The 18811-nt window shown below is 43.8% G+C and overlaps 1 protein-coding gene across 2 annotated transcripts in view; it reads left to right on the forward strand.

The window, feature by feature from the left end:
- The first annotated feature begins 410 nt into the window (after positions 1-410).
- pex5lb (peroxisomal biogenesis factor 5-like b) overlaps positions 411-18811 on the forward strand; it is a 51363-nt gene continuing 32962 nt past the window's right edge. For both annotated transcript variants that reach the window (XM_052133259.1, XM_052133260.1), the window contains exon 1: positions 411-655. In XM_052133259.1, coding sequence (XP_051989219.1) covers positions 635-655 — 21 coding nt within the window. In that variant the 5' untranslated portion in view covers positions 411-634. The remainder of the gene's footprint in view (positions 656-18811) is intronic.

The following is an 18811-nucleotide window of genomic DNA, read 5'->3' on the forward strand; positions in this document are numbered from 1 at the left end:
TTTGTTGCTTTTTACACGTAATGTAAAAAAAAATTTTATTGGGTGAACATCAAGCAAGAAATGCGCAAAACAGAATTAATGGATCCCACATTATAACCCTAATTATTATGTGAATATGCTTGCTACAAATATGCATGGTTAGTATTATTACTATGCAATAGGCATATGAGTATTATCGACGTGTAATGTGAAGTAAAACAGAACATGTCCACTCAGCAGTATTAGGTAAATGAATAAAAGTCTAGAGTAGTCTAATGACACCCTCCAACATCATCAGCAGCAGCAGCAGCACATCTTGAGCGTTGATGTTTTTCATGGGAGGTGGCATTCTGCTCACTGAGGCGTTTCCGCCCTGAAGTGGGCTGGGACAGGAACATTTCCACTAAGGAGTGGAATAACCCGAGGAAAAAAGCCCCATATCACACAGTGATCGCTCTACCTCAACGCTCACGACATGATATGAACGTCAGAAACTCGGATGCGCGGTCTCGTGAAGAGGAATCCTCACGTGGACGCAGCTGGAGCATGAAAACACTTCAGTACTCGAGACTCAGGGACAGCTCCGCTCGTCTATATCCCCCTAATTGACAATTTACCAACAGACGGAGGGTGTTTTCAATCACTTGGACTCAATATGTACCAGGGACATTCACAGGTAAGCTCGCGTGCTTCTTTGGTCTATTATTGGGCAACGGCGCGTGAAACATCTATATCGCAACGTGTGCATGTGAAAACTAAATAGAGTTTTTACTATTCTCCTTAAGCCGTATTTTTAGCATATGTGAAAAGGGGGACATATTTAACGACACAAGCGAGAAATGTAAGAGGAGGAGGTGAACTTAAGCAAAGATCATGTTGCAATGCGTTAATTTATCCCATTTAAGGCTGAAACTGTCTGAACACTCTGTTCCAGTTGTTTTTGTAGATCTCGTGCATCGAATAAAAACATCTTGACTTGCGAGCGGCCTCTAAAACTCAGTAAGTTTTCTAAGTTATGAGACTTGTCATAGCCTATGATGGTTCTTGAAAAAGTCAAAATCTGCCTGTATAAATTGCTTTAACCAATAAACAGCTTGTGAAATTGTACATGGATGTGTTCAGGCCTAAGAACAAGCATGCCATTTTTAATCAAGTAGATCCTAACATATGCCAGTATTTTGTAGAACTTGTAGAAATGCAGTGATAACTGCATTTTTTTTAATTCATAAGATCTAATACTGGAGTATGGTTAAAACCAAATGAACATGGATGTCATGACCCCTACATGATTGCCAGCTCAACATCAGTGCTCTCTTGGACTAGAAAGGAATTTGACCTTCATAGTCACATGAACTTAGATGTTGCCTGCTGCTGTTCATATGACTGATGATGCTGCACTTGCACTTCAGGGAACTGCCATCAAGTGTAGTTTGCTTCCAGTTTCTCAAGATAAATGTCTTCAGGTTACCAAGCTGTAAATCTGAGTTGTACGATATTAGTCCAAAGGTCTGTGTCACATTTCCAATGATTGTACAATGTAAAACACCTTTGCATTTGTGAATAGGGACCATTGAAAAGTAATGTAATGTCCTCATGTTTGCTAGTAAGCGTGATTTACGACTTTTCGTTTCAGTTCCTGTTGGATGTTCTTGATGCACATAGAGGAGAATGCACAGAGCGATATTGTAAAACATGATTTTAAGTTTAAAATTGTGTTGTAAAGCTTGCATGGTGATGTTTTATGGATGTTACTGAAGCTCCAAACTAAGCACTGCCACTCATTGCACCGCAAGCTTTGAATCTACTCATAAGCCACTGAGAGTGAAGGGGATCAATGCTTAGTTGATTTTCAGTGCATTTTAATCATCCGACTACTGTGAATTGGCTCTCAATGGTGATGCAAGTACTACTTTTAATTCTCAGATTAGAGACGGTAATGCTTCTCACATGCTTTTATGCCCATTTGAAACATTGTTAGGTGAAAATGGTCCTTGATGGCAGCAATATGGAGGCATGCAAAATAAGTTGAGGCCATTAGTTCAGCCTTGTGTGGGACTGTGGGAGACTAACAAAGAGAAGCGTGAGAAAGCCCTTTGATGTGCTCTTGGCTCTTATCAGCTGAAATTTACCTCCTCTAAATCATTATTTTTGGAGTTTGGCTCTTGGATACTGCCTTTGTCCCATTTAAGTCAGCAGACTGAGGTGTGTGAGCTTTGTAGTAAACTGTGTTCATAACATTTTATCAGGCTTTTGAGATAGGTAGAGTTCAGATTCAGTTACATTATTTACCCTTAAATTTGATCTTCAAGAATTTAAGATATTTAAGTTTTTCCAGTTATATTCTCAGTTGATGCTGTTGTACCTCCCCCACCCTTAATTAACTTATCAAATATTGTCTCCGTATGTGCTTAATAATACCCAATGGATTCTGTATTTTTCTTCTCCAAATTCTGTTTTATTTTCTGCAAATTCTGTGTTTTAAAGTTTAAACAAACTGAAACAAAACTGATTAAAATTAAAACAAAACAATTACTTTTCATCATACCATTGATTATCTTTATTCCTTATAAGTTTTAGGCTATTATATAGAATATTACATTTTACTTTACAGTAGTAATATAATGCTATCACATGTTTATCAATTTCACGCATCTAGTTAAATTGAGCTTTTATTTAAAACCGGATAAAGCACATTCAGTTTGTATGTTTTTGATGACAGCTGCACACCTCTGGACAAGCAGTTCACTATATTGCCTAATATATGTGCTTATTAAACCACAAAAGGTTGCGATTTAATTCTATAAATATATAGTCTGCATATGCTGGGCACTTCACAGTGAATTAGGACTGATGAAACTCTGCACTCTGTCATTAATTACCCAAACAGTGTGCTTTATGCTCATGATGCGTGTTTGCGTATGAGCAGCCAACTTCACATTTGCTCATGCAGACTGTTAATTTATTACATTAAATCCCTCACTTATGTGCTTTAATCATCACATTAGGACATACATTCATTTGATCCCAAATATGTCAAATTCTGTGACATTCTACATTATATAGTTAATTCTGTTTTTATGAATGGATTCTGTGATTCTGTCTGTGGTTTCCATATCATGGAAATCCTAGGGCCCTAGCTAAAGTATCTCAGAAAAGGCAGTAATTTAGTGCTAATAAACCTGCCCAGGCACCGATGAAAGGAGGCATAATCAATAAAAGAACACATTGTATTTTTCATTCTTTCAAAAAGTCACTCACACTTTTGTTTTTTCCATTGTTTTTTTAAATGGAAAAACAAGAACATGCTGTTTAGGACTTCATCATGGACAACCAAAGGAGGATAATTCAATAAACAGCATCAGAATCAAACAAGAGTCTGAGAGAATATGTTGAAACAAAACTATATTTTTCAGCAATATACAATATATACAATATATTGCAATTGACCTTTATAGGGATTAATTACTAATCCTGATGTTTTTAACCGACTATCAAATGGACTTTGTCAGTACGTTTTCAGTTCACATAACATAGGCCAGTTGATAGTTGATTAAAAGCATCTGGATAAGTAGATCTTACATTGGAACATTAGAAATCAGAGTACTGCTTTTGAAAGTCAATGAAAGTTAAACCGCACAATAAACCATTGATCAACTGACATTTCTTATCCGTTTATGTTCCAGAAACCGGAGAGAATTTCCAATTATCACTCATACTGAGCTCTGTAGAGAACATTGAACATTGAGCACAGCATATTATAAAATCAAAATTGACAAGATTTACTTTGTAAATGCATGTTCTAGTGCATCCAAATGTAAAATTCATTAATTAATTATTTGAAATAAATAAAATTAATTTCCAGTTATAAATTGCTTTGCCTCTGTAACAACATTTCTTTACGGCTGATATCATGATCCCTATTACTTTTTAACCCCTCCGCCATCCATCTGACCCCATTCTGGTATGTAATGACCGCTTTTCACAATCCAATCAATTCCCACCCTGTGCATTTTTCCATTAAATATCCTCTTTCACTCAGAAATATGTAGGATTATGAAAGTCAAATGGGTTGCGAACTGCATTTCATTTTGACTTTAAATTGTGCTGAGCTCACCAATTTCAATGTAAACTAATGGATTAGTCCCATTCATGAATTCAGCACAAGATATGTAAATGCCACTGACTCCTTGGAGCACTGAAGACGGGGCACATACACTCCCTCTGGAATTCATCCCATCCATGCCTTCAAAAAGTGGGTCAGATGCGAACCCTAAGGCAGGTTGCTCTTCACTGCAGCTTAAACTGCTAATCACTAAAAGCATCTGGATTTGCTCATGCCATTAAAGCTGTTGTGCCACTTTTCCTGAACCATATCATGCTCCATAGACCACATATTGCCATCTGATACAACTGCCATGGTGGGTGGCACAGATATTAAGTTGGTGCAAAATGCAGAGGATTATTGTAAATTGAAAAATAAAAGAAGCTTGGTGCAAATAGCACAGGCTTTTTTGTTTGACATATAAGCATGCTTCACATTTGCGGATTATACTCACATTGCCTTTCTCTGTAAAAGCAAATCTCATCCTGCATGGCCTTAAAATAATGTTGTCTCATGCTTTGTGTTATGCTCTAGCCAAACATTTTCTGGTTGTCACTGTGAAGGGATAATTACTTGGATACTGTATGTATAAAACTGGGGTCTTTTAACTGACTTTGAATATACTGTGGTTGCTGAAGATATGATTAATGTTAATAAGCCTCTGGTGGGCCTCAGAGGAGCCGACACTGACCTCAAACTCAAGCAAAGATTGATGCAGCCTTAGGATGCCTCGTTTTCCAAGGTATTGCTTGGAGGATGTTCAAGGTAAAACAATGTTTTGTTCCTACTAGAAGCTGCGCTTTGATCATTGCTTAGTATGTGCATAGTACTCTAACAGAAATGTGGAATTATCTTTCAGTGGATTTTTTTTACAGCAGTAGTGCTGTTGTGCATGCATCCACAAGCCTGAAATGCCAGACCCGAATTTACTCATGTCGGTGGAGGAATAGGTTAAAACAACCTTAGAATCATTATAGATGGGTTAATCATGACGGGAGACGCTGGTTCTAAATGCAGGGGTTTAATGATGATAATATTGAATAAAACTGAGAGGAACTCATAAAGCAAAAAACCGGAACTGATAAAGAAATGCGAGTGTGGTGGCGTAGTGGCTAAAGCACATAACTGGTAATCAGAAGGTTGCTGGTTCGATCCCCACAGCCACCACCATTGTGTCCTTGAGCAAGACACTTGCATAAATGTAAATGTAAAACCAGAGGGTATATATATATATATATATATATATATATATATATATACAGTGAGGAAAATAAGTATTTGAACACCCTGCTATTTTGCAAGTTCTCCCACTTGGAAATCATGGAGAGGTCTGAAATTGTCATCGTAGGTGCATGTCCACTGTGAGAGACATAATCTAAAAAAAAAAAATCCAGAAATCACAATGTATGATTCTTTAACTATTTATTTGTATGATACAGCTGCAAATAAGTATTTGAACACCTGTCTATCAGCTAGAATTCTGACCCTCAAAGACCTGTTAGTCTGCCTTTAAAATGTCCACCTCCACTCCATTTATTATCCTAAATTAGATGCACCTGTTTGAGGACGTTAGCTGCATAAAGACACCTGTCCACCCCATATAATCAGTAAGAATCCAACTACTAACATGGCCAAGACCAAAGAGCTGTCCAAAGACACTAGAGACAAAATTGTACACCTCCACAAGGCTGGAAAGGGCTACGGGAAATTGCCAAGCAGCTTGGTGAAAAAAGGTCCACTGTTGGAGCAATCATTAGAAAATGGAAGAAGCTAAACATGACTGTCAATCTCCCTCGGACTGGGGCTCCATGCAAGATCTCACCTCGTGGGGTCTCAATGATCCTAAGAAAGGTGAGAAATCAGCCCAGAACTACACGGGAGGAGCTGGTCAATGACCTGAAAAGAGCTGGGACCACCGTTTCCAAGGTTACTGTTGGTAATACACTAAGACGTCATGGTTTGAAATCATGCATGGCACGGAAGGTTCCCCTGCTTAAACCAGCACATGTCAAGGCCCGTCTTAAGTTTGCCAATGACAATTTGGATGATCCAGAGGAGTCATGGGAGAAAGTCATATGGTCAGATGAGACCAAAATAGAACTTTTGGTCATAATTCCACTAACCGTGTTTGGAAGAAGAAGAATGATGAGTACCATCCCAAGAACACCATCCCTACTGTGAAGCATGGGGGTGGTAGCATCATGCTTTGGGGGTGTTTTTCTGCACATGGGACAGGGCTGACTGCACTGTATTAAGGAGAGGATGACTGGGGCCATGTATTGTGAGATTTTGGGGAACAACCTCCTTCCCTCAGTTAGAGCATTGAAGATGGGTCGAGGCTGGGTCTTCCAACATGACAATGACCCGAAGCACACAGCCAGGATAACCAAGGAGTGGCTCTGTAAGAAGCATATCAAGGTTCTGGCGTGGCCTAGCCAGTCTCCAGACCTATACCCAATAGAGAATCTTTGGAGGGAGCTCAAACTCCGTGTTTCTCAGCGACAGCCCAGAAACCTGACTGATCTAGAGAAGATCTGTGTGGAGGAGTGGGCCAAAATCCCTCCTGCAGTGTGTGCAAACCTGGTGAAAAACTACAGGAAACGTTTGACCTCTGTAATTGCAAACAAAGGCTACTGTACCAAATATTAACATTGATTTTCTCAGGTGTTCAAATACTTATTTGCAGCTGTATCATACAAATAAATAGTTAAAAAATCATACATTGTGATTTCTGGATTTTTTTTTTAGATTATGTCTCTCACAGTGGACATGCACCTACGATGACAATTTCAGACCCCTCCATGATTTCTAAGTGGGAGAACTTGCAAAATAGCAGGGTATTCAAATACTTATTTTCCTCACTGTATATACAAGGGCTAATGAGGGAATGGAAAACAGGTGAAAATTATGGGGGACAGATGGCAGTGATGAGGGCAGTGCATTATGGGAAATGTAGTCCAGGAAAACACTTCAAAATAAGAGTCCTAGGAAACATGAGGGAGACATGTCTCCTGGCACCCCACAGATGGCTGAGGAGGGCAGGAAGATAACCAGGGGGCCAGGGATGAGACCCCAGGGTAATGATTGTGTCCGGTGGTCTGGGGGTGGCCTCAGATCTGGGATAGAGTCGGGAGGCCTGGGAGGTGGCCACAGGACAGGGACTGGGTCGGGAGGTCTGGGAAGTGGTCTCAGAGCTGGGATAGAGTCAGGAGACCTGGGAGGTCACCACAGGGCTGGGACTGGGTCAGGTGACATAGCCGCTGGAGGGGCATGCGGAGCCGCTGTAAAGGGAGTCTCTGGAGGAGCGGGCGGAACCGCAGGAGGAGGAGTCTCTGGAGGAGCAGGCGGAACCGCAGGAGGAGTCTCTGGGGGAAAGAGCATAGCCGTGGAAGACTCTGATGGTGGTGCCTGGAGAGACTCGATTAAGGCAGGTGGAGCGACTGGGGAACGACCTCCGTGGTCGTGAGCACTGGAAGAGACTGGGGAACGATCTATGTGGTCGTGAGCACTGTCAGCGACTGGGAAACAACCTCTGTGGTCGTGAGCACTGGCAGAGACTGGGGAAGTACCTCTGTGGTCGTGTGCACTGGTAGAGAAAGGAGAGAAGGTATCCTTTTCCTTCTCCTCCTTTTCTGGACCGCTGAGAACGTAGTTAAGGGAGTGGGCGAGGGGCTGGTTGAGGCTACAGGCTTGGGCGCTGGCTCGTTGGGCTTGGTTGGCTTGGTAGGCGTGGGTGCTGGCCCATTGGCCATGGCAGGTTTGGAGCAAGGAGTCACGGGAGGCTTGGAGCAAGGAGCCGTGGAAGCAGATTTTGGCCCAGGGTTCCCACCATAATCCACTGTGAAAGGGGAACCGCAATGTTCCAGAGCCTTCTCAATATAATCACAGTATAGTGTATATAGTGTAAAGTGATATAGTGTAGATACTGAGGCAAAAGTTATAGTGCACAAATTGTCAATTTATGAAAATAATTTTGAGATGGCAAGATGCTTTTTTTAAATTGCCACTTCAGAAAAGGTTGTACAATTTCTTGTTAATTTTAATCATATTTGGCATTTTATAACAATTCAAGTATTCTAGAAACAAATTAATCTCCATTGTGATTGGATCAGTCAGTGTGAGCCAACTTTGAACATTTTTCAGAACAAATCTATTCCCCCCCACTAAAAACAAACAAACAATGTGTTTAATAGGGGCCTTTAGCCCCTGCAACAGAGGGGACGCTTTATCCCAAATACCATCCTTTCACTTATTGGACAGTTATTAAAAATGTTTTGATTTAATCACCTTGAACAAAATTTTAAATGACAAATAAGTAGTTTGTTTCAAAATAAATGTGATATTTCCCAGGCTATTCATTAGCTATATAAGTTTACAAGATTAAAAAAAATAATAAACTCAAGCTATTTAATGTTTAGGGAGAAAATACATTCAAAGGAGCCTTTTACCCCATTGTACCCTATAAAAAATTTGCATATCTACAAATCTACTAAGAGAATTAAGTGTTTAAGCATCATAAGCATTTTCCCCACAAATGACAACAAGCATAGCTATCATTTTGAGAACTGCTGTGCATGACTGTACAAAAAGACAACAATATTAGCCTAAAAATATTCATGTGGTTAAATTACTTCCTGATGTACTTTAAATGTCAACAATTATTTTGCTTCTTAATTCATCCTGAACTATGAACTTTCTGTCCTTCTTGAACGAGATTACCAAAGTAAATGAACGACATGCCTCCTCCTCTCCTTCAGTCAGTCAGCAGATTATGATCCTTGCTTGTTGATGCTGCATGTTCATTCAGAGGTCAAACCCAATTGTATGTTTCTTCACAGCCAGCACTTGAATGCTATTGACTCACGATATAGTCAGTCTTTACAGGCATAAATATCCACAGACATCATTGGCTTCGAAAAGGAGGGACGTCAGTGAACGAGAAATATTCTAGTTAGCACACGTACATCTCGGAGATGTATGTTTTAGATCTTTTCCTCTGGAAATCACATTCTAATTAACATCTGCTAAACATCTTAAAAACATTAGATTTATAAACATTCTAAATCATTTTATGAGGAAATCATATTAAAGACTTTGTCTCATTGACATCCGAGAGGAACTGTCTTCTAGATGTATTGCAGATGAGCAAACAGCCTAAAAAATACATCTTCCAGATGTAAATAAACACATTAAATTGATGTCTGGGTGATGCACGAGTGTTATCAGGGACAAGTCATTGTATGAAGGTGGACAAGAATGATTTGTTCACTTAAAAGATTATTTTAAGAAAACAAAAGAAAACACTAATTCGTTTACAAACTAAATATCACTACTGCCCACAGTGTAGAAATTGTGTAGCTGACTTTGTTAGCATGCGTTTTTACTAAAGGCCAAAAAAAGTTAAGCATGTAGTATAGCATAGTGATAAAATATTTGACAAAAATATTGTTGCATTATAAAGACAAACAAACTGTGCTCCGTATTAAAAATATGTATTGACTATAGAAATTCCCTTCGCTTTTCAGGATTTTATTACGTTCCAGGACACTTACACTGACATTATAGTGTAATTTTAGAAAGAAATGTTAGATTTAAATATAAATGTAGTGCACTCGAAAATTATTATGCTGCTTCAAGCTTGGATGACTTTCTTTCTTCTAATTTTTTAAAACATTCAAGGCTAATCAGATTGGATACCATGTACACCTTTACTAAAGTATCTTAATACACAGATTATATAATTTGAAGTGTTTATAGTTTGATAATCAGGTTAGAAGGACCACAATCAATTCATAGTCCATTTTAAAGTCTTACAAATAACAGAAGCTAGATGATCTTTAGTTATCTAAGCATGCCATGAGCAGCTCATGACTATGGATATGCTGCATTGAAATTAAAAATGTATAGCGCTTGTGTTAGCATTCTCAACAATTCCTCTGCTTGCAGATCCTCTCAGGCGTGGTCAGTTTTCACCCAGTCAACACAACCTGATTCCACCACATGTGGGGTCTGAATTCATCACCCACTTCATGAATCAGTTCTTATTATAACACGACACTACATTTCTATATTTAATCTGGAAAATGTACATTTTCTTCACTGTTGGGAGCACTCAGAATGCGTCCTGTTAGAACAGCCCCTAATAATTCTCAAAACCATCTGGATATGAGAGTAAGGTAATTTTTTATTAAGCTCACAGCATTGTATCTTCTATTGGATGTCCCGAAACAATTCTGGGTGCATGGCAATGTCTGGCAGTCAAAGTGTGATACCCTTCCAAACTGTATTGTAATTCTGAACACCATAATCCCTTTACAACACAGTAGTTGCAAAAGCATGGCATATACTGTTGCCTTAATAAAAGAGTGTGAAGTACCTGGGTAGGGTTAAGCGTAAGTTAGAATGTAAAGTTCACACTAAGGGCTTAGTAACTACTAGTTGGTTTGTTACTAAGTCAGTGCTTAATTTGGTTGCACCTCCTATGACTAGTAGGTCGTAAACTCTCCGTAAAGTAATGCGTAATCCCATAATATGGCATTTACCTATACTGATTCAATAAGCAGCCTTCAAATTTGTACACAGAAGTGTTACAAATCTGTGAATTTCAGTTTGACCTTGTTACGGTTGATGTTCAAACCTTGTTTGCTCATATAACTGTCAGCTGTAATAAATTATATCCCCATTGAAATATGATACGTTATAAAAGTAGATTTGATAAATAGTATATTTGCCCTGTGTAAATAACTATATATTGGAACTGTATCTAAAATAAATAAGGGCTGATAAATAAATACTAATACAACTGGTTAGAAAAGTAGATATTTATTCATTTTAATATCCTATATATATTTTGAATGTGTTGAAACTTGCCATCGGGCGACGCACCCTGAAAACTGCACCGTTAGAACTGTTTCATGCCTAAGAGTTGCTTAAAAGTAAAATATTTTTCCTCTCTCGTAAATGTAAACGAGTGTAATGCAACATCATTCCATATGTCGAAAGTATTGAAGCCTGTCACGCAAAACATGAGCTCATTGATGTCATTAAATATCATTCTGCTTTTTTTATTACATCCGTTACTCCTGGTTGGGGGCTTTCGTAAATATTTAGTTTATACATAGGGTTACGTCCTACCTAAGTTTAATGGTGCAACGCTCACATATTTATTAGTGCGTAAATTGTGACTTAGTGCCCAAGTTTTAACTTATGTATAGCTGGTGCAACCGGCCCCTGATTCCCGGCAATCAAACCAACAAAATAAGTAAATACCAATATCTGAGCCCTCCTACAATTTTGGAGTCATTAGGTCAATCCAAAATGTTTTCATAATCTTGGCTTGTTACTCATTTCCTGTGCTTTAGAAGAAAATAATTTATTATAAAAGATTTAGGCTTTTGTGAAAATGTTTAAAGATCCCAGTTTTACGAAGTGGCTGTTTAATTTTAAATGGCTTTTCAAAATATTCTCTGGAGCAGGTCCTTCATCGTACAGACAGAAGGTCAAACTTGATCTTGATGGAGTAGTGTTGAGGATTTATATGCCACTTGATGTGTTGTCTGTAGGAAGACTGAGCGAATAAAGAGGTGTATGGATGGATGATCACAGATATGCTTGAGGGAGACCTCAAAGTGCTTAGCTTGCTTTTAAACAATACTGTCCTGTTAAACTACTAAGTGTGAACATATGCCTGACTTCAGTTTTCTACTTAGGGGAATAAGTCATGACCAATTTACCGGCATAATGAACAGGTTCAGCACAGCTGGCAATAGGCTATGTTAAATATAGATTTGCAGAGGTTATTATTGGCTGTATGAGGTAAGTACATTTCTTGGAAGATGTTTTACTGACTCAGAATGTTCTCACACTGGTATATCACCTCAAAGAGAAAACATATAATTAAGTATTTTGTTCTTGTTATACTTTTTCACTAGGACAAGTCTTTGCAAATGGGATGTATGAAAATGTTTCTGCAGTTTTCCAACTCTTTGTGAACTTCTGATATTTTGTTGTTGATTTTCTATTAAATACCATGGCCAGGCTATAATAAGCAAAAGTTTAATAACCAGACTGAACACACTGGAAAATTGGTATGCTTTACAAATGTCCAAACTGCCCCCAAATATGTAAAGCTGGATCGTCAGTCGTGCGCATATTACTGCTGCTTCCTAAATATTAACGTTACCCAGTCTGTTTTGGACACCATGTCCCTAGAGGGTGTCCTTCTAAACCTAGGGGAACCAGAAACTCCAAAGACTGCCCTTACTCGAACATTATACATTACTAATTACCCCAATGCCCCATTTAAGCCATCAGGATTCCTTATCATTCCCTGGAGGGGGGAACAAGGTGCTGGCCGCCAACCTGGGAACGGGCCAAGCCTGGCCGGGCCTCTTTTCTCTCTATGTTTCTCGCATAGAGCAACTAAGGCCGGGGCCCTTACACGCAATGAGGGAAGGGGGTCTTAGCCCTTATTCGGGGTGGAGAAGACCCTGCGGAGGCCATGCCTACCCAAGAGGGGAGGCAAGTTTAAGTGGCAAAACCATCAGAGGCCTGACTTAGGGCCTATGTGGAAAAGTTGGTGCGGTGGTGGATCCAGCCTCATAGATGGGGGAACATACAGCACGGCAACCGAGGCAGCCGTGACTGCCTAAGGGAAACACGGGAGTCCGCTCGCCAGAGGGGACAGAACCGTGGTGTTACACACAGGGGGAGTTTGAAGGAGGCCTTACCTGTGGAGCACCTATACCAGTACAGGGTAGCTTGCGGAATCCGCAGTGGCTTGGGTCGGCGAGTTCCTCCGCTGAACTGCGACCCATGAGGGCTAGGGAGGAGTCAACCAGTGTCCCAAACCTGGGATCTCCTGGGAATGAAGGCGCACTGTTTCCCCTGGTTAGATGGAAGGGCGCTAGGTGCAAGCGATTCAAGAGATCGTGGGCGTGCTACCGAGTTCTACGGGCTCGGTACCTGAGAAAACACAGGACGATACTGACTCAACTCGGAGATTGTAGAATCTCACAAAAGTGTTAGGTGTTGCCCAGCCCGCTGCTCTACAAATGTCTGCTAGGGCAGTGCCCCTAGCCAGTGCCCATGAGGACGCAACACTCCTGGTGGAGTGGGCTCGGACCTGCAAGGGGGGGGGCACGGCCTGGGTGTGATAAACCAGGGAAATGGCGTCGACAACCCAGTGGGCGAGTCTCTGCTTGGAGACAGATTTCCCTTTCTGCTGTCCCCCAAAGCAGACGAAGAGCTGCTCAGAGCGTCTGGTGCTCTGTGTGCGGTCCAGATAAATACGCAAAGCGCGTACTGGACACAGCAGTGAAAGGGCTGGGTCTGCCTCCTCCCGGGGCAGCGCTTGCAGGTTCACCACCTGATCCCTGAAGGGTGTGGTAGGAACCTTGGGCACATAGCCCGGTCGCGGTCTTAGGATCACGAAAGTGTCTGCCGGACCGAACTCCAGGCAAGCGCCGCTAACAGAGAACGCGTGCAGGTCCCCGACCCTCTTGATGGAAGTGAGCGCGATCAGCAGGGCGGTCTTGAAAGAGAGGGCCCTGAGTCCAACTGAGTCAAGCGGCTCGAAGGGGGGTCTCTGGAGTCCTGTAAGGACGACCGAGAGATCCCAGGAGGGGAACAGGTTAGGCCAGGAGGGAGTTATCCTCCGGGCACCTTTTAGGAACCTGACGATTAAGTCGTGCTTACCAAGAGACTTGCCGTCTACCGTGTCGTGGTGGGCCGCGATAGCGGCAACATACACCTTGAAGGTGGAGGGGGACACCCTCCTCTCCAGCCTCTCCTGAAGAAACATGAGCACTGACCTAACTGCGCACTTCTGCGGGTCTTTGGCTCGGGAAGAACACCAGTCCGTGAACAGACGGCTCTTTAGAGCGTAAAGATGCCTGGTAGAGGGGGCTCTGGCTTGATTGATTGTATCTATGACAGTCGATGGTAGGCCGACTAGATCTTCCGCATCCCGTCCAAGGGCCAGACGTGGAGTTTCCAGAGGTCTGGGTGCAGGTGCCAGAGCGTGCCCCGTCCCTGAGAAAGAAGGTCCTTCCTCAGGGGAATTCGCCAGGGAGGGGCTGTCGTGAGGAGCGTGAGGTCCGAAAACCAAGTCCGGGTGGGCCAGTAAGGGGCTACCAGAATGACTTGCTCCTCGTCCTCCCTGACCTTGCATAGCACATGTGCAAGAAGGCTCACTGGGGGAAATGCGTACTTGTGCAGCCCCGCAGGCCAGCTGTGTGCCAACGCGTCTGCCCCGATGGGAGCCTCTGTCCGGGCATACCAGAGCGGGCAGTGGGAGGTTTCTTGGGAGGCAAACAGGTCTACCTGAGCCTTGCTGAACCGGTCCCAAATCAGCTGGACCGACTGGGGGTGGAGCCTCCACTCTCCGCCAGGCAAGCTTTGTCTTGACAGCGCGTCCGCTATCACATTGAGGTTGCCGGGGATGTGAGTGGCGCGCAGTGACTTGAGTCACTGCTGACTCCAAAGGAGGAGACGACGGGCGAGCTGTGACATGTGGAGGGGGCGTACTCCGCCTTGGCGGTTTATGTAGGCTACGACCGTGGTGCTGTCTGTCCTGACTAGGACGTGTTTGTTCCGAATTAACGGGAGAAACTTCTGCAGGGCCAGAAAAACAGCCAGCAGCTCTAGGCAGTTGATGTACCAGCGCAGCGTGCCTCGGTTCAGGACACCTGCTGCAAGGGTACTCCTGCCCTTAGAAAGCAGAGGTCTGTCCAGGGTTTGAAGGTTTGGTGGCAGGCAGAGGTAACTTTTACGTTGTGCGTGCCGCGGCGCCATGCTCGTCTTGGGACTCGAGTCTGGAGCCAGTGCTGAAGTGGTCTCATATGCATCAACCCCAGCGGCTCGGCCGCCACGGAGGATGCCATATGCCCCAGGAGCTGTTGGAAACGTTTTAGCGGGAACACGGCACCTGGCTTGAAGGAAGTGAGGCATTTCAGCACTGACTGAGCACGCTCGTTGGAGAGACGTGCTGTCATTGAGACTGAGTCTAACTCCAGACTGAGAAAAGAGATGCTCTGGACCGGGGAGAGCTTGCTCTTTTCTCAGTTGCCCTGAAGCCCCAAACGGCTGAGGTGGCTGAGCACCTGGTCTCTGTGTGCGCATAGTAACTCTCAGGAGTGGGCCAGTATGAGCCAGTCGTCGAGGTAATTGAGTATGCGTATGCCGGCTTCTCGGAGAGGGGCAAGAGCTGCCTCTGCGACTTTCGTGAAGACGCGAGGGGACAGAGACAGGCCGAAGGGGAGGACTTTGTACTGATTCGCCTGGCCGTCGAACACGAACCGTAGGAAGGGTCGATGTCGAGGGCGAATTGAGACGTGGAAGTACGCGTCCTTCAGGTCTACCGCTGCGAACCAATCTAGATGCCGGACGTCAGATAGAATTTGTTTCAGGGTGAGCATTTTGAACGGGAGTTTGGACAAGGTCCGATTGAAAACTCGCCTTTCTTGGGTACAACGAAGTAAGGGCTGTAGAAACCCTTTTTCGTTTCGGTTGGAGGGACAGGCTCCATCGTGTCCTTTAATAGAAGGGAGGCGATTTATTCACGCAGGGAATGGGCATGTTGGCCGTGTACTGCGGAAAAATGTACGCCCACGAAGGGGGGCGGAGACCTGGCAAACTGAATTGCGTAACCGAGTCGAATGGTCCGGTGCAGCCAGCGTGATGGGTTGGGCAGTGAAAGCCACGCCTCTAAACTCCGTGCTAGGGGCACCAAGGGGACGAGTTTTTGGACGTACCGGCGGGCTTCGCAGCGGTGCAGAACAGGTAATGCGGCGTCGGGAGGCAACGTGGCGTCCCGAGGCTCTGGTGCTGAGAATAAACTCAAAGCACTTACCTTGCTCCACGCATCCGGCAGGGGGCGGGTTCGTGACTGAGGAGGAGGTCTGATGCTGGTGTCCTCTGGACTCGTCTGAACCGGCCGGCCGGGGAACAGTCGTGGGGCTGAAGGCGGGGACACCGCGTCCATGGAGCCGGGACTGTTGAGGCCTGAAAGCAGAGTGCCGTGAGAACGGCATTTGCGGGCCAGGTGACCCCAGAGACAACAAGGAAATAGCTCTATAGAGTGTAAAGAATTTAACCAAAAATTCTTCTCCCGGCCCTCCACCGGGGAACGGAGTGGTCTTACCAGCTCCGGAGCTAACGTCTCGGTCTCTGGGTCTGTCATCTCAGGAGCACCTGGGAGATTTCTGGGTCCTCAAGGGGGTCCGTGAGACGATGGGCGTCCAACTTCTGCGGGGAGCTCAATGCTGGGGCTGAGAGCTGGGCCCACTCACTTGTTAGTTGAGGCGGAGCACCACTTTCTTTCTTTCTTGAAAGCCGCAGGAGGACGCCCTTGGCGAGCAGACAGGGCATGGCCCCTGGCAGCAGGTTTGCGGCAGGGCAGGATGCTTTTTTTGCTTGAAAATAGCCTTCGTCTGTTTCTTCACCACTGAGGACTGCTGGGTGAAGTCGTCAAGTGGTGTCGCCGAATGGACGGAGCTGGGAGACGGGGGCGTTTGAGAAAGCGTGCTTTGTCTGCCTCCCGTACTGCCTGTCCATCGTTGTGTTTCTGGACCACGGAGTGGCCATCGCCTGTTTGAGTGCAGTTCCTGCAGCACGTCAAGAACAGGACCACCCAAGTGCAGATTTTGAAGTGCCCTGGCCTGGTGGACTTGCAGGAGGGGGCCATGGCGTGCAGGGGGGAGCAGTCTGGGACCGTTCTACCACCGAGGGTAGCGAGAGCGGAGGAGCGAGGAAGCTGGGCTTGCTCAGCTCGTCATGCACGTCCGGGAAGGATTCCAGGGGGGGCGCGGCTGTGAGCGGTGCACATGCCCGCGGAACCAGTTAAGCCCAGGGAAGCATAGCGGACCTTCTTGCGTCAGGCTCAGACTGGGCGGAGACCCGAAGGTGGCGGGCCAGGCGAGTTATCCGCATCCGAAGCCGCTGTTACGCTCTCACTCTTGAACTGGAAAGCATAATTTTTTGTAACCCCTACAAACATGTACATGACAACCTTACTTCTACCAAAAATACCACAGTTACTACAGGTGGGTCATTAAAAAAAAAAAAACAATAAATAAAATAAATAAATAAATAAATAAATAAATAAATATATATATATATATATATATATATATATATATATATACAGTGAGGAAAATAAGTATTTGAACACCCTGCTATTTTGCAAGTTCTCCCACTTGGAAATCATGGAGGGGTCTGAAATTGTCATCGTAGGTGCATGTCCACTGTGAGAGACATAATATAAAAAAAAAATCCAGAAATCACAACATATGATTTTTTAACTATTTATTTGTATGATACAGCTGCAAATAATTATTTGAACACCTGTCTATCAGCTAGAATTCTGACCCTCAAAGACCTGTTAGTCTGCCTTTAAAATGTCCACCTCCACTCCATTTATTATCCTAAATTAGATGCACCTGTTTGAGGTCGTTAGCTGCATAAAGACACCTGTCCACCCCATACAATCAGTAAGAATCCAACTACTAACATGGCCAAGACCAAAGAGCTGTCCAAAGACACTAGAGACAAAATTGTACACCTCCACAAGGCTGGAAAGGGCTACAGGGAAATTGCCAAGCAGCTTGGTGAAAAAAGGTCCACTGCTGGAGCAATCATTAGAAAATGGAAGAAGCTAAACATGACTGTCAATCTCCCTCGGACTGGGGCTCCATGCAAGATCTCACCTCGTGGGGTCTCAATGATCCTAAGAAAGGTGAGAAATCAGCCCAGAACTACACGGGAGGAGCTGGTCAATGACCTGAAAAGAGCTGGGACCACCGCTTCCAAGGTTACTGTTGGTAATACACTAAGACGTCATGGTTTGAAATCATCCATGGCACGGAAGGTTCCCCTGCTTAAACCAGCACGTGTCAAGGCCCGTCTTAAGTTTGCCAATGACCATTTGGATGATCCAGAGGAGTCATGGGAGAAAGTCATGTGGTCAGATGAGACCAAAATAGAACTTTTTGGTCATAATTCCACTAACCGTGTTTGGAGGAAGAAGAATGATGAGTACCATCCCAAGAACACCATCCCTACTGTGAAGCATGGGGGTGGTAGCATCATGCTTTGTGGGTGTTTTTCTGCACATGGGACAGGGCTGACTGCACTGTATTAAGGAGAGGATGACCGGGGCCATGTATTGTGAGATTTTGGGGAACAACCTCCTTCCCTCAGTTAGAGTATTGAAGATGGGTCGAGGGTGGGTCTTCCAACATGACAATGACCCAAGCACACAGCCAGGATAACCAAGGAGTGGCTCTGTAAGAAGCATATCAAGGTTCTGGCGTGGCCTAGCCAGTCTCTAGACCTAAACCCAATAGAGAATCTTTGGAGGGAGCTCAAACTCCGTGTTTCTCAGCGACAGCCCAGAAACCTGACTGATCTAGAGAAGATCTGTGTGGAGGAGTGGGCCAAAATCCCTCCTGCAGTGTGTGCAAACCTGGTGAAAAACTACAGGAAACATTTGACCTCTGTAATTGCAAACAAAGGCTACTGTACCAAATATTAACATTGATTTTCTCAGGTGTTCAAATACTTATTTGCAGCTGTATCATACAAATAAATAGTTAAAAAATCATACATTGTGATTTCTGGATTTTTTTTTTAGATTATGTCTCTCACAGTGGACATGCACCTACTGATGACAATTTCAGACCCCTCCATGATTTAAAAGTGGGAGAACTTGCAAAATAGCAGGGTGTTCAA

The sequence above is a fragment of the Xyrauchen texanus genome, chromosome 9 (assembly GCF_025860055.1).
Source record: "Xyrauchen texanus isolate HMW12.3.18 chromosome 9, RBS_HiC_50CHRs, whole genome shotgun sequence".
In the NCBI taxonomy this organism is placed as follows: Eukaryota; Metazoa; Chordata; class Actinopteri; order Cypriniformes; family Catostomidae; genus Xyrauchen; species Xyrauchen texanus.